Consider the following 17,100-nt stretch of genomic DNA (forward strand, 5'->3'; position numbering starts at 1 on the left):
TGCAAAGAAGAAAGTGACATGCTGATATAAGACGAGTGTGTGTGTGAGAGAGAGAGACAGACACTCACTAAGGCCTCTGTAGTGAGAGAGCTGCTGATAGACTTGCTTCATCCTCTCGATGTTGAGGCGACTGCTCTCTGCATGGTTTATCATGGGTTTGGGATAGTCGACTCCCACAATGCAGTTTGCTGCCTTCTGAATTGACTCCGGTGTATTCCACGGCTCGTAGATGTAACGGCTCGGGTAGTCCTTCAGCTCAGGAACATATCTCCTGTATAGTGTAATACATACATTTAAAAAAAAATCAAATCAATCTGCAGAGGTGCCAATATTATAAACAAGAAAATCCTAGAAGGTAGAATTATCACCATTACATTAAAGCTGATGTTAAGCATTAGTTTGGTTTTTTTCCCCCCCATTCATTCACTCAACAATTCTCAGAAACTTTACACACAGTGGCCCAGGACATCTCCAGGCAGTGTGTACTTTAGAGACAGACTTCTGTCTCTGACAGCATAGTGAGCGTCCACACTGTTCTTTAGGTGCGACAGTTCAGTTTAAACACGTGCTTTAGCACACCAAGAGACTACAACTATTTATAGCAGTAATACAACCAGGGTTGCACCGAATCCAAGATTCGGTTTCGGATTCGGCCGAATCTTGGCCTTTTAAAAGGGGTTCGGTTTCGGCCAAACCCTAGAACGCCGACCGAACCAAATCCTACGTGCGGTGCACGTGCATGCGATTATGTCGTCAATGTTTAGGAGAAGATAGCCTCATTGTGCTTGGAGTCGAAATCGAAAATGGAAGCAGTGAGCCGAAAGTGTTGTGTGGCAGTACTTTCAAGTGAAAGAGGGAGATTCAAGTCGCACAACATGCACACTTTGCAGTACAGAGTTGTCTCGTGGTGGGAAAGATGCTAAACAGTACACAACATCTCCGCTGTTAAAACATCTTCGCTCAAAGCATCCGACGGAGTACGAGTTGTGCATGGCCGAATCTAACGTCAGTGAGGCTTCAGGTACCGCAACCACACAGTCACAGATAAAGTGGTACTCAGACCACCATTACCAACACTAGCTATAGAACTAGGTTGTTAATAAAATAGCCTACGTGGAGACATGTTCGAGTTTTTTGTGCTACACTGTTTAATGTATCCAATTAAGCCTACAGTTGTAAGTGCTTGAAATTGAAGTGAAATAGCCTATAATTTATGTTCCATGAGTGTAAGCATTAAACACGATCAAGATCCCCAGTAAGTTTTTTTTTTTTTCTGAGGAAAACAGATTCAGCATTAAATATCACCTTTTTGTTTGAAAATTAAGTAGGTTTACATGTATGCAAGAGTTAAAATGTAAACGCGATACGTTTTGCTGCATTCTATCTGCAGAGATTTTTTTTTTTACTCTATTTTTTGTTCAACAAAGAGCACTTTAGCAATGACAGGCCTTATTCTTTTAGCAATGTCACTTTTTGCTCTTTTTAACGGACAGTATACTAAAGCCTGTACACTGAATGACTTTAAGCTGAAAATTTCAGTGGTGTTCTCCAAGTGTGACTATTCAAATACAAAATAGTGGCAGAAGTTATTGCCTATGTTTTTACAGTTTAAAATAAAATAAAATATTCCCTCTGGATAAAGTATCTATCTTACTATTAAGAATGTGCAATGTTTTTCACTGCATTATAATGTACTAGCTGATGTTCAGAGTAGGATTCGGTTTCGGATTCGGACGAATCTTAAAGGTCCCATGGCATGAAATTTTCACTTTGAGGTTTAACGTTAAAATGAGTTCCTCTGACCTTCTTAAGTCACCCCAGTGGCTAGAAATGTCATAATGTGTAAACCAAACTATGCCCACCCTTTGTCAACATTTGAGAATGGCACGTCAAAATGGCGCGTTGATAAGCTCTTCCCTTTACTACGTCAGCAAGGGAGATGATCCCCACGCCCCCCCTCTGGACTCCCACCCACTGTATGGATTGCCCGCCCAGCTCAAAAGTTGCCACCATAGATATGTCACTTCAATTTTGTAGTGAGGAGACCATAGAGGACACAACAACATGGCACCACCTAAGCGAGCGAAACATAGAAATTGCGCTGTACATGGATGTGACAACACAGAAAGGAGTCTGTTTTTACTGCCGACGGGAGAGCCCCTGAAGACGCAGTGGCTTAATTTTATTTACTTCAATAATACGCTGTCGAATCTACCTAAGACGGTGTATGTTTGTCAGAAGCATTTTCCTGATGAATGTTTCCACAACTTGGGACAGTACAGGGCAGGTTTTGCACATCAACTGTCACTGAAGCCTGGGTCCGTACCAAGCATCCCTGCCGCATCAGCAACAAACACCGAACAAGTAAGTGTATAACTGTTAAGTCGTTTTGCCGTGTTTTAAAATCGGTGCCACGTTAGCCTAGCAATGGCTACATTAGCTGTGCAGCTAACCGCTTCCTGCAGTTAGCCAGGTACTCTGCGCTACAAAACTAAAGAGCATGCAGCATGCTCTGTTAAACTGAGTTTAGTCTGGAAATTGACTAACTTATGAGCTTATGTTTGACTATTGCTCCGCAATGCATGTCTTCTGTTGGATAAGCGATATGTTGCTGTAGTTGCTGCTTCTATCCTCTTTGGTTATGGAGTGCGTGTTCAAGCCTAGGGTATTATACGTTCGTAAACTACCACTCCGAACACTCTCACTCTCTGTTCTCTGTGTCACATTGAGTTTACGTAAGGAGTCCGAGGGAGAACGCCCCCACCCTCTACCCTTCCCCGCCTCCATGCTTCTCATTAGCAAAACGACGCACTGGGAAAAGCGCTGAAATGGGGCTTTCTCCCAGGAGGCTATATCTACGTTCTGAGGGTTCATTTCGAGAAAGGCTGCGGATATAACATCCGGAAACCTCCACGAGCCCGTTTAAAGCATCAACAAACCACCATGCCATGGGTCCTTTAAGCAGTGGAATCAGGATTCGGTATAACCTTAAAAATCAGGATTCGGTACATCCCTAAATACAACACACTGCTCTCAACAAACCTGCAGGGTTTTCATTCCTCACCACCATCACACATGACTTTCAGCTTTAATTCAAGAGGCTTTAAGTTTTATTTATATATATATATATATATATATATATATATATATATATATATATATATATATATATATATATATATATATAAAAATGAACCGTTTAGGAATTATGTCTAATTCTTGGGTTTCAGTCACATGACTTTTCTTAGCGATTTCACTTCCGGTGGTGGTCTAGCAAACCAAAACAGCTGCCGTAGTGCAAACAACTAGCGATAAGTTATCAGAGTACACTCGTAATCTGGAAGCCACTGCTCGCTTTAGATATATTCAAAAGATTGCTATGTGCAATGGAATCGACCCCTACAGTCTGGGAAAGAAGGATTTGTCATACGATCTCGAAAACTATCCTTCAGTCAAGTTCTCTGACATCTCGAACTATCTGGTGTTACAGACGTCCTTCTACACCGCAAAACAGATGAAAGCATGGAAGAGTATGCAGGCTTACAACTTTTTTGCATGTGGCTGGGTAAAGGACCTCGCTATCAAGTCGCTGCCCAATGAATCCTGGATTGTTTTGGCCTGTAAGTTTTTTGTTTTTTTTTTAAGCTTTTCGTTCGCGTCTTTACAACAAAGCACTGCAAGTTGAAGTGTAAACAAAACAGCTGGCTTGATTCTCACTTGTGTTGGCTCTTATCTCTCAGCTAAATCATTCACAAAGATCATCAGAACCCCTTTAAAAGACCTGGATCTTAGTTAAACAAGACGGAGAAGTGATCACGGCGCATTGTAACTGTACGGCTGGGGAAGAATTTTGTCGCAACCTTCATGCATATGGACTTTGTGAGGCGTAAACAAAGAAACAGCTGGGGACTTTAGCACTTCGTGACTAAAAAAAGTACCGTAAAATAACGACACATAGCACGAAAAGTACTTGGAAAACACTAAGGACATAGCTGAGAGGGAGATACAAACCTTTCACCAAGGGATCACTGCGACTCGGCTCCCTTCGATTTCAGTGAGAGGTTCAAAAGCCACCCTTCTCGACGTCTTTTTGTGAAATCCTGTGTTCGTTCACCCTTTTTTTTTTTTTATTATTAGCTTATGGGAAACCCTGAAGAAACTTTTACCAGTTTCACGGTTTGATTGATTCGAACGACCTAAAACAGCACAAGTGTAAGGCATTTTTCATGCAAGCAATGTACTTTCTCCGTACAAACGCTTTGTCAAATGAGCTTTGGGAGAACACCAGCTAAAGTTTTGAATAACTAATGAGGCGGATGTGACGTCACGTGAAACCCAAGAATATCTACGCTACTAAAGGTTGGCTGTCTGTATCCATGTCTGTTCAGCTGTGCAAATCGACACGGCTGGACACACATACTCCATACTTTGCACATGGATTCGTGACACTGCAGAAGGGCCCCAAGAAAATCTCTTTGATTTTCCAGAATATGGGATTAGTGCTAATCCAACACACTATTCGTTTCTCATAGGCTACATGTTCATGCTAACACACTGCACGCAGCCTCGACAGGGAATCCCTTTCCCCACTCGCCTGGGAGTTTCGATTGTACGGGACCTCGCAATCAGCAAACTTTTTGCCAAATTACATGAAATTCCTCCAAAAATTGCGAGGGAAGTTGATTTCGGAAAGCAAGCACACCTTGCCGAAATTGCCAAAGTTTGTTAATAATCGAGGGCATAACTCAGGTAAAATCTGTCCAAATTAAACAAAATTTCAATATGCGTATAACTGTCATATAACAAGGCTTTCTGCCAAGTTTGGTGAGATTCCTCCACAAATTGTGAGAGGAGTTGATTTCAGAAGAATGTACACCCTCATGAAATTGTCAAAGTACAAGTTATTTAATTTAATCAAGGGTCAAAACTCTGGGAAAATTTTCAAAAATGAAATTAAATCGTAATATGCGCATTACCGTCATATTGCGATTTAATTTCGTCATACCGCCTTTTGCCAAGCTTCAAGAAATTCGTCCAAAAATTGAGAGAGGAGTTGCTGTCAGAAGGCAAGCACACCTTCATGAAAGTACAAGGTTTTTAATCAAGGGCTGTAACTCTGGTAAAATGTGACCGACTTGAACAAAACCGCAATAGATAGTTTTCACATGACGTCACAGAGTCGGGGATTCCCTGGTGGCAGCCATCTTGTAGGGCAAGCCTACCGTATGGGTCACTGAGCACACATTAACGCGCGAGTTACATTTATTTATATACATTATTTACATTTATAGTTACATTATTACTATTTAAAGCTAGCAATGGTGCACACCTGTTGTATTCACGGCTGTCGTAATAGGTCAGATGATGACGTCAAGTGGAGCTTTTATGGAATTCCCACTGTACGGGAGCACGAAGGCGAGCAAACAAAGAAACTCCGCATACAAAGGAGAAATCTATGGCTTGCAAGAATCAACCGCAAGGATTTTCAGCCTTCCAAACACAGCAAAGTCTGCTCCGATCATTTTATAAGTGGTAAGTTGTTTAAATAAACAAATCAATTGTGTAACAAGCCCACATACCAGTTAATTATATTACAAAGTTTATACTGACATGGTACTGTAATACCACTAATGGATGTAAAATTTGTCTTAAATCAACTCGATATTATACACACACACATTTATATGCAGTGTTGAGAGCTCTAAAACTCCAATGTGTACATATCTTGGCTGTAATTAGGACACGGCTCTCACTTGTTTTTGGTGGACTTCACAGACCCAGCCACAGACAAAATAATTGTATGACTCCAGCGACTTGTATGCTTTGAGGTCGTCAAGTGTGTAGGCGCTTTTAGTATTCACGAAATAGTTCACAATATCAGGGTACGATATGGATGGCAGCCCTGCATAGTCACTTGAAAATGCTTCTTTGTCCACTTCGTAGGGGTCAATTCCCCCAATCAAGGACAGTTTGGCTGCATACCGTTGTCGTGAGATGTCGTCCAATGTATCCATATACTTCCGTTTGCTTGATTTTGCCGACATTGATCTTTATTTTAGAAAACTGACTATATAACTTAATAAATTCATCCGAGATAACGTAGCCGGTAGTGGCGATGGTCCGTTTTGTTTGCCCTGCAAGATGGCGGCTGGGGGGCGTTCCCCGGAATGCCGTGACGTCAGTGAAAACCATCTATACATGTGTAGTACTGACGTATAAGAAAGAATCCTGCCAAGTTTCGTGAAATTCCTCCAAAAATTGAGAGAGGAGGTGATTTCAAAAGGCGAGTACCCTTTCCTGGGACGGATGGACATCACGACAATCCCACTTTGGGCCTTTCAGCCAGCGGGACATAAAAATGGTGCCAAGTCCATAACTATTTGGACACGGACTAAACTATACATCTATGAACTGCTGGCACACAAAGGAATGCAACAGGAATAAGTGGTAAATATTCTATTCTTTAAATTCGTTTCTTAAGACAAGGATTTTTTAAGATGTTACCTTGACAGTTTCGGCGATAAACTTCCGCCTTCTTCAAAACAGTCACCAGATGTCGAGTGGTGACGTGCCTTATCAGCTGATGTTACTCTAAGGAGGCGTGAACGTCCCGCCCAATTTGACAGGTAGTTCATGCCTCCTGCTGTCAGGTCGCTCCTCCAGGATGGCGCTCCAGGTGTGTGACCGTGCGTACGCTCCCTCATCCCGGTTCATCGTTCTCTGCGCACGCTTTCGTATCTCCACTGCCTCTAAAATCCAACGCTGGAATCTATTCTCTTCAGCGCGAATGACTCTGGCCTCTTCCCAATTCATTATATGATTTTGCCGTTTACAGTGGTCTGAAATGGCTGATTAAGTTTTCTTGGTGTGCTTTTTCTTTTTCGGATCTTGTGAGTCTTTTTGTTGTCTCTTTTTCACATTCTATTTGGTGTTCTTTTTTGCGAGTATGGAAGCATCTGCCCGTTTCACCAATATAAACTTTATTACATGAGCGGCAAGGGATTTCATAGATGACGTTGCATTTATTGTCCAGTTGTATTTTATCTTTGGGGTGAACTAGCAGCTGTCGGAGGTTTTTGTATGGTTTGACCAGGGTGTTGATGTGGTATTTCATCATGGATCGTTGGATATATATTGGCGAAACGGGCAGATGCTTCCATACTCGCAAAAAAGAACACCAAATAGAATGTGAAAAAGAAACAACAAAAAGACTCACAAGATCCGAAAAAGAAAAAGCACACCAAGAAAACTTAAAATCAGCCATTTCAGACCACTGCAAATGGCAAAATCATATAATGAATTGGGAAGAGGCCAGAGTCATTCGCGCTGAAGAAAATAGATTCCAGCGTTGGATTTTAGAGGCAGTGGAGATACGAAAGCGTGCGCAGAGAACGATGAACCGGGATGAGGGAGCGTATGCGCTGTCGCACACCTGGAGCGCCGTCCTGGAGGAGCGACCTGACAGCAGGAGGCGTGAACTACCTGTCAAATTGGGCGGGACGTTCACGCCTCCTTAGAGTAACATCAGCTGATAAGGCACGTCACCACTCGACATCTGGTGACTGTTTTGAAGAAGGCGGAAGTTTATCGCCGAAACTGTCAAGGTAACATCTTAAAAAAATCCTTGTCTTAAGAAACGAATTTAAAGAATAGTTTCAATAGGTAGACATAATGAACTTTCACTACATATAAGTGGTAAATAGTAGAACAGCCATAAAACATTTAATGTTATCGAACTGCACACTAAACATCTGATTGTTGTCCATTATTCAGAACGAGTTTGAGTTAGCTTACGATCGTGACTTTTTAACACATCATTGGTGTTACCGTATGTAGTCTCCACTGGGGTCGATGCGGCGTCCGAAGCCAACGGGACAGTAGCAGTGGAAGAACTGCTGGAAGAATGCGCTGCAGGAAAGCCACATCCAGCTTCCAGCGTTCATGCTCCAGTCTGCGTCCAGCAACAGCTCCTCAAACACCTGCACATGATGAACACGCCACATGCTGATCCTCACCAACACATCTACTGCTGGTTCTTCAGTTTTTCAGTACTTACTCGTGAAAATTTTCAAGTCACATTCTTAAAAATGATCTATATATAAAATATACACATCACTGCTCAGACGTCTATGCGTCTTGACCTGACTCACTACTACCAGAGCTAGCTATCTGCATCGTACCTTCATCCCACTCTCCCAGCTGATCCACAGGTCTCCCCGGGTGAGGAAGCAGGCCACGGCATGGCGCGCTAGGTGGTGGATCCAGCCCTCCTGCCTTAGCTGGCACATGATGGCGTCAATCCAGGGGAAGCCCGTCCTGCCTGCAGCCCACTTGGCCAGCGCTTCGGGGTTCTGGTCCCAAGGGATCTGCACGCAGATGGGGTTTCCTACCATACGGTCAAAGCTGGGGTTGTTGGTGGCTGCAGTGTAGAAGAACTCTCGCCACAGCAGCTGCCTGAACAACGAGAGGGGAGGGCTGGAGCGTCTACGCAGCTGGGAAGGAAGAACAAGACTATCATGAAGCCACCTTGGGGGGAAAAAAAAGTTCTCTCTAACCAACAAACATACATAGCTAGTGAAATATTTACTAAACATTTTTCACCTTGACCATGTACTGACCTTCATATAGAGTTCACGTAAGTGGTAATAAAGCACTCGAGATGACAAGCAGCCGAAGCAGAGGTACGGACTCAGACCAGTGGAGCTCGCGAAGAGTGAGTGGGCCTTGATTCGAGGATGCTCGAAATTCGCCACCCATGCCTAAATTACACACAAAGTCTTAACGACTGGATTGGGCCAAGCTGAAAAGGTCTTAAAAGGTTCAATTGTAGGATATAGAGTCATAAATGAATGGTTAACAACACATTTAGCAAATCCTAGGTGTCTGTTGGGATTCACCTTTCTGTCCAGAGGTTTATTGAGTCTCTCCAGAGCCTCGGTTTCACCGCCTCTCCAAACTGGCACACCCTCGCCCCGAGTTTTAAACCCTGATGAAGGCAAACACAGACATAGTGGGAGAAATGAGTATTCAACCCGTCAGCTATTTTTCTATTAAACATATTCCCAGTGCAGCTATTCACATGAAATGTGAAGTAGAAATTGGCATTAAATGCAATAAAATGACAGATTAAGAAATTGTAATTGGTGCACTGAACATGCTAACTGAAACTTATGTAATACTTGGTGGAGAAGTTTGTTTGCAGTGACAGTTTCAAGATGATTCCTATATGAACAAGCTCCTCATGGTGCTCAGAGGGATTTCTGTTCATTCTTCTACACAACGAGGATTTAAAATGAAGTGACGAATCATGACCTTCAGTTCGTTCTACCAAACTTTCAATTGGGATTAAGTGTGGTGATTGACTGGGCCATTCCAGCACCTTTCATTTTTTTTTTTTTTCTTAGAGAAGCAATTGAGTTTCCTTTACATGTTTTAGAACATTGCCCAGCTGGAAAGTCCTGGTGGATGGCAACTGATTCGTCAAGAATTTTCCAGGACATGACGCACTTCATTTTCCCTTCAATAATCCGGATTCCACCGGTACCATGAGAGATATAACCCCATACCGTCTCTGAACTTTACTGTAGGCATGGTATTTTCAGGGTCATACGCAGAGCCCAACATGGCACTTTGAAAATGTTCTGTAGCAAACTTCAAACAAGCTTCAACGCACCTTTTTAATCTTTAAAAAATCACATTAATTGCCTTTAGTCATACTAATCATGGCAATGGGAGGTTGATTTAAACTTTGGCAACAAGTATGTTGGCATTCTTTATTAGGCCCTTAAACAAAGTTAATGTTCTAGCATTGACAATTACCCCTTTTCCACCAAATCAGTTCCAGTGCTGGTGCTGGTTCACAACTCTTTCAACTTGCGAGCCAGCTGAGAACCAGTTTGCTTTTCCATAGCTCGCGATGCTAAGGGAAGCCACGTCATTATGTCGCTGTATACGTCAGTTACGTCGCTGTATACGTCAGTTACGTCGCTACGTTTGCATAAGCCTTGGTGCGAATATCGAAGCAAAAACAACACGGAAGAAGCAGCAGCAACAACAACAACGTGACTTCGTGTTTGTACAGCTGCTGCTTCTCGTCGCTTAAAAATGGTGATCTTTCACGGTCTTATTGTTGTTGGTCTTAACAACTCCGCCCCCCACTGACGTAAGCGGTTCTTTCCTCTGGCCCAGCAGAGAGTTGGTGCTAGCCTGGAACCGGTTTTTCTGGCCCCAGAGCCAGTTCTTTGTCAGTGGAAACAGAAAACCCGGTTCCAAACTAAGCACTGGCCCCGAACCAGCCCTGGAACTGCTTTGGTGGAAAAGGGGCATAAGTCAGGTCGGAGACTGTTCCACACTGGTATGCGGTAGAGGGTGGGGGAGTACTTGTACGAGTCGATAGTAGCAGGTAGAAGCTTGTATGTCTAGCAATGTGTCCTTCTGGTACAGGAGGTCTTAATAGACATGTTACTAGGAAAAAGGTAAATCAACCAAGTTCTACTGGATCTTGTAGAAAAGAGAAAAGGTCCATCTGTGTCCTTCACTCTTGAAGTAGTGGCCAGTGAAGCTCGTTAAGTAAAGATGACACACTTTTAGATCTCTGATAGTTGTTGAACATGAATCTGGCTGTATGACTTTGAACCAGTGTTGTAGTCGAGTCACTAAACCTTGAGTCCAGTCTCGAGTCCCCAGTGTTAAGTTTGACTCGAGTCCAAGTCATTAAAGAAAATTTCAAGTCCAGTCAGAGCAAAGTCCGCTATTGAGCAGAGTCGAGTCCAACACTCTAACCGCGCCATTTGACGGTGGCTGTTTCAGCGCCATTAACATTAGTTTGTTCCTGAACATGACGTATGAACAGGTGAATGTGCTTCTCTTTATCAGGGAGTGTGAAGTATTCGGTCAGAGATGGTTGGGAGACGGATGCAAGTGCAGAAGGTGTGTTTATTAATACAAGTGAAGACAAGTAAACGATCCAGAACGGCAGGTGAAATGGTGAAACGGGCAATAGGTCAAGCGAGGCACAAACAGGCTATCGTAGACTCGGCAGAATCAAAGACGAGAAACAGGAAACCAAACAAGGAAATAAGGCTTGGTAATGTGTCAGCAACATAACTCAATACTCTGAAAAGTAAGTGCGTTTTCACAGTTTTTATATTGGCGCGCTGACTGTCTTAATCCTGTGCAGGTGCGAGTCGTTTACAGCACGCGTATGCGAGAATCTGCTTGGCGCGTGCTGTCCGGAGCGCGCCCGGGAGTCTATCTGATGCACGCGCCATGGCGCACAGATGTGACACTCTTGCACGAAATTAGTACAAAAATTAATGTAGATATAAATATCTTATGCCAAATTATTATGGCATGTTACAAAAAATTAAGGAAAAAAAAAATCAAAGTCCTAATGTAGTTAATGCACGAGTCCGAGTCATCAGTGCAAGTCAAGTCACAAGTCCTTAAAATTAGGGCACAAGTCAGACTCAAGTCCAAGTCCTGGACTTGAGTACTACAAGCCTGGTTCTGAGTCCAGTTAGCACAATCAGATGGGGTTCTGACTGTGTTGAACACAACTTTTTATACGAATACTTTATTGTCCACAATGTGGAAATTTGTCTTCAGTTTCACCACAAACATTTAAACAATTAAACATTAAAATCACAAATCAAGCACTCAAGCACTACATTTTGTAAAAACAGAAGAAGAGAAAACTAAGTTATTATAAAAATACATTAGCACTCAAGAGTGTTTAAAAGAATGAAATAGCTGAAAAATAATAAATATCATATAATAATAAATAAGTAATCAGACCAATAAAAAGGACTGGGGTGAATTAAGTAAGAATCCCTGTATTATTTATCGCCCTTATACCTTTTGAGACGAAGGCGTTTTTAAAGATGTTCTTATTAGCGTTGGGCACTCTAAAACGCCTCCCAGAGGGTAGAAGCTCGAATTCACAGTGGAGCGGGTGGGAAAGGTCATTTATGATTTTCCTGGTTTTGTTTAAAATCTGTTCATCATACATTATATTTAAGTGCTTTTGTGGCTTTCCTATTATCTTTGTGGCCATATTCACTATTCTCTGTAGCTTATTTTTTCTCTGCATGTTCAAGTTACCATACCACATGATCATATTAAATGACAGAATGCTTTCAACAAGGTTTTTATACACTGTTTGTAGGATGTCGTTGCTCACACCAAAGTTTTTGAGTCTACGGAGTAGGTAAAGACCAGTGGCGGCTGGTAGTCTTTCAAACAGGGGAGGCTGGTCGGTTATGATATTTCCAGATTTTAAAAGAAATCAATTTTGCCCATACTTTTGCCTCTGATCTGGCTGATTGTTGGCAGGGTCACAAACTGTGAAATAACAGGTTCTTTTGGCCCATTAGCCTACTGTCCAATATACATGATGGTGGTGTTGGGGGGGGGGTATATTTTAACATTTTATATTTTAAAATTGTGGCATGTTTAAAAATTGATCATTATTGAAAGCAGCTCTTTGTCAGGAACCTCAGCAGTAGAGCTGGGTGCCACACATTTCATTCAATGACACTTTCCCTATATTTTACTTATTTTGACTGAGAAATTTTTTATTGACAATTTTGATAACCCTTCACTTTTAATCCAGGTCTGTAGTGTGAAATGTTCTCGGCTGTGTTTTTGTTTCAAAATGTTTTCCAAATTGTAGCCGTGTTTAATTCATATCCAGAAAAATATATATTCCAATATAATATAATATAATATACTCAGCATAAACATTTTAAATAGATTCTATATTTTTGGTCCATCCATGACATATTACTAAAGTAGCCTATTTACTGTTGTTGATGTGGGTCACTTGCTGTTAGCCAATTCACTTTCTCGTACCAGGAGAGCTGAAAGGAATGAGTATTATTCCCTACCTTTTTCACCAAGTCAATTTGAGGCGTTGGTCTACCCTGCTCTTTAATTTTAATTTTTTCCTCGAAAGGAAGACTGGCAAATGGCTTCGCCAAAATTAAATCAGCAATGCTTGGCATCCGTGTGCAGCTTTCTTGCTAGCTGACTAGCCCCCTCAAGTTCAAGTTCAGTCACTCAAATAAACGAAACTTCTGGAACTAAGATAGCAAACTTAACACTATATTTACACTTTATTTACAATGAAAATATATACAAACTAAAAAAGCTGGTAGAAACCCTATGTAATGAATGAAATCGAAATGTAAGCTGATCTCTTACAATACTCCACACCACTTGCGAATCCGCATAGGACTGAACTGAAATTCACCGCTGCCTGTCTATAGTTGAAACGAGCTGTCAATCAAAGAAAATATCCGGCCGCTTTCACCAATCACCAGTCTCCTCGCGGAAACTGCCATGTCCCTCCCATGTGAGGCTCGGAGTCCGTGGGCGGGCATTTTCGCAGTATTTGTCCAATAACCGTCTTGCATTTTGATATTGAAAAGCGCAGAGCTCCCAAATGCCATTGAAGTCCAGAGGCTGGGAGTCCGTGGGTGGGCGTTTTCGCAGTATTTGTCCAATAATCGTCTTGCATTTTGAAATTGAAAAGCACAGAGCTCCCAAATGCCATTGAAGTGCACTGAGGCTGGGCTGCATCGTGCTGTCACGAGGGGGAAAATCTCACGCACACATTCAAGTTATAAGTTGGGTTGAGCACATATTTCTATGATTCTGGATCTGAAATAGCAATGTTATAAGGTCAGCTATAACATAAGCCTAGCGCAATTCATCCTACACGATGTTCGTCATTTTTAGAGGAGGCTGAGCCTCCCTCGTTGTCTTAGAGCAATCGCCCGTGGTAAAGACGTTGTGAGCACTTTTAAAAAATAAAATCTGTTTTCTCTTTAAAAATAAGTTTACTGTCTATGAAAGTGCCAAGATATTTAAAATCATTCACAACTTCCACTGTCTGTCCCTTGATGATTAAATGGATTTATGGATTGGAATATTACAAGTTTCCTTTCCTGTGTCGTTTTATTATATTAATACGAAGGTCTGCTCAACATTTCATGTGAAGCACTACACTAGAAATATTTCATAGAAAAGTAGTTGATGTGTTGAACACTTATCCCCCCCCATCACAGGTGATCAAAATGCTGACTCTTGACTGCATACATTAATCATGCAAAACAAGTCTTACACAAATCCATTACAAGAGCAGCTGGTTACAAAAGGAAACCTAATGAGTATTGTGTATAAATATTTATCTCGTCTGATCAGAACTAGCCTGCAGAACGAGCTCAAACTCCAGTACCGAGTTTCACTCAATTATTTTAAAGGCATTGTTAAGTCCACTGAATTGAAGTCTATCCAAATTTGCGAATGTTTTAATTAAAATGTTTTAATAGCCAAAAATCAATTTCCGTTTCCGGTTGAGAGTACGCGGTGCGCATTCTGGCTGCCGCTTCTTACCGGCGCTTTGCATTTTTATTTTATTCTTTTGTTTTTCCTTTTTTGTGTTTGTGTAGCTTGATGTTTGAGTGTTTTTATCCACCGGGGGTGGTGTAGCTCCAGACCCAGTTCCCTCCAGGCCTTGGTTTGCCGTAGGTGATGCCTGTGTTCCTAGCTATGGACTTCAGTGAGCTCGTTGCTCATTTTAACATCGTGGTTGTCCAGCGCTCTGTGCAGCAGTAATTTAGTGCTTGGCGTGATGTTCCGAACGATGTTGCTTGGTGGTGTCGCAGCGGCTGTGCAGGTGGTTTGGGACATACCAGCGCTCTGCGTGGTGGTGCGGCTGTGCTCGCTTTGTGGATCCATGGCGCGGTGTTCCGAGTGATGTTGCCTGGTGCTGTCGTGGCGGCTGTGCTGGCAGCGTGGGACTTGTTTTCGTGCGCCTTTTGGTGGGACTGTGGCTGCTACACCATTGGAATGACATCCTGACCTTTATTTGGTGGACTTCCCCCCCACAATTGTAAAGCGACCTTGGGTTTTGAGAAAGGTGCTATATAAATTGAAAAAAAATTATTGGGGCGGCACGGTGGTGTAGTGGTTAGCACTGTCTCCTCACAGCAAGAAGGTCCGGGTTCGAACCCAGTGGCTGACTGGGGCCTTTCTGTATGGAGTTTGCATGTTCTCCCCATGTGGGTTTCCTCCGGGTGCTCCGGTTTCCCCCACAGTCCAAAGACATGCAGGTTAGGTTAACTGGTGACTCTAAATTGACCGTAGGTGTGAATGTGAGTGTGAATGGTTGTCTGTGTCTATGTGTCAGCCCTGTGATGACCTGGCGACTTGTCCAGGGTGTACCCCGCCTTTCACCCGTAGTCAGCTGGGATAGGCTCCAGCTTGCCTGCGACCCTGTAGAAGGATAAAGCGGCTAGAGATGATATGAGATGAGATATGAGATGAGATGAGATGAAACTATGTACTGCTGCCATTCTTGGCCAGATCTCTCTCAGAAAAGATTTTTTTTTTCCTTCAATAAGACTGATCTGGTTAAATAAAAGGTTATAATAATTAGTGTTCTTGTTATACATTCGGCTGTATTCAAGGCCTTCATTCTGATCTGAACGTGCTGTGAAAACGCTCAAAGGAGAGAAATTAACAGGCACTCAAATGAAAGGACTTATGGTATGTCAAAGACAAAGTCGAACTGTAAAATTACTCAAAAGCTTAGAGGCGGACAGCAGTTTGATTTCCTGTACGAGGTTGACGTACAATCTTATTCACACTCTGGAAAAATCTGCAGGTTGTTATAATTAGGAAAAACATCAATAGAGAGCTTATTTGTTTCCATCATCAAATGGGCAAGGTGTGAGAACTGATTCCGTATGTTATTCGTGATCGTTGTTTTCTGAGGCGAAACCAAAAACAACAAGCATATCTCAACGAGTCCTCACCCAGCTCCTCCAGCGAGGGCACGGCGTAATGTTCGTCATGGTTTTCTGAGAGCTGCGTACTGCAGCTGGCCATCTGCTCCGGCGTGACGGTAGGCAACGGCTTCTTGGGGAGCTCGAGGCGGCTCACGATGGCCTGAAAGCGTTTGAAGGTGAGCGGTGGGTTGTTATTGTTCAGCTCGATGATCCTGAATGGAACAGAAAATTCATTATGGATTATTTGATTAATTAAATATAATCGTCGACATGAAATTAACTTTCCATCTATGTGCTGCAAGTCTATAACCAACTACAAAACATTCCAACTAGTTTTGATGATGGACTTCCCAAACGCATCAAGATGTGCAGGTATAAAGGCCAATTTATGCTGACAACCCAGTCCTCGCAGACGGTGTCGCAGACAGTGTCTGCGTAGCCCCCCCACCTTCGCAGACGCTCTGCGCGCACCTCCCAAAAAGTGTGACCACCGCAGAAGCGCCGCAGACAAGAGGGCTCCGATTGGTCCACTCTACCCGCTGTACACGCACTTCCGCTTCCCTACTTTCCCGGTTTTTGTTTTCACGACCGGCATTTTTAAAAACACAAGCGAAGATGGAGCAGCATGAAGAGCGGTTGATTGAGGAAGTGAGGAAGTACGTACATCTATACGACTCCAGTTCTAGTCATTATATATTAAAAAAAAAAAAGTTCTAGTCATTATAAGTAACCGGAGGATAAACACTCCACTAACCACACCCACCACCAACTACTCCTAGCGACTTCGCCCCCCCCTTGCGTTGTGCCGGTGAATAACATCGCGCACGCCTATACTCCCCGCTCAACAATAAATTACAACTGTCTGCGAAAAGCTATCTGCGAAAGCCTTGTCGCAAGAGCATGCAGAGGCCTTTAGGCCACAAAAATCCATCCATTATCCATAACCACTTATTCTGTACAGCATCGCAGGAAAGCTGAAGCCTATCCCAGCTGACTATTGCCCCTTTTCCACCAAAGCAGTTCCAGGGCTGGTTCGGGGCCAGTGCTTAGTTTGGAACTGGGTTTTCTGTTTCCACTGACAAAGAACTGGCTCTGGGGCCAGAAAAACCGGTTCCAGGCTAGCACCAACTCTCTGCTGGGCCAGAGGAAAGAACTGCTTACGTCAGCGGGGGGGCGGAGTTGTTAAGACCAACAACAATAAGACCGCGAAAGATCGCCATTTTTAAGCGATGAGAAGCAGCAGCTGTACAAACGCGAAGTCATCCATTATTATTATTAATGTTGTTGCTGCTTCTTCTGTGTTGTT

General features: G+C 42.8%; 1 protein-coding gene across 1 annotated transcript in view; it reads right to left on the minus strand.

The window, feature by feature from the left end:
• cry2 (cryptochrome circadian regulator 2) overlaps positions 1-17,100 on the minus strand; it is a 46,986-nt gene that overhangs the window by 9,158 nt on the left and 20,728 nt on the right. The window contains exons 4-9 of the mRNA XM_060928252.1: positions 15,822-16,006; positions 8,898-8,986; positions 8,619-8,759; positions 8,181-8,492; positions 7,828-7,979; positions 69-271 (exon numbers count right to left, since the gene is read on the minus strand). Of these exons, the coding sequence (XP_060784235.1) occupies positions 69-271; positions 7,828-7,979; positions 8,181-8,492; positions 8,619-8,759; positions 8,898-8,986; positions 15,822-16,006 (1,082 nt within the window). The remainder of the gene's footprint in view (positions 1-68; positions 272-7,827; positions 7,980-8,180; positions 8,493-8,618; positions 8,760-8,897; positions 8,987-15,821; positions 16,007-17,100) is intronic.

The sequence above is a fragment of the Neoarius graeffei genome, chromosome 8 (assembly GCF_027579695.1).
Source record: "Neoarius graeffei isolate fNeoGra1 chromosome 8, fNeoGra1.pri, whole genome shotgun sequence".
NCBI lineage: Eukaryota > Metazoa > Chordata > Actinopteri > Siluriformes > Ariidae > Neoarius > Neoarius graeffei.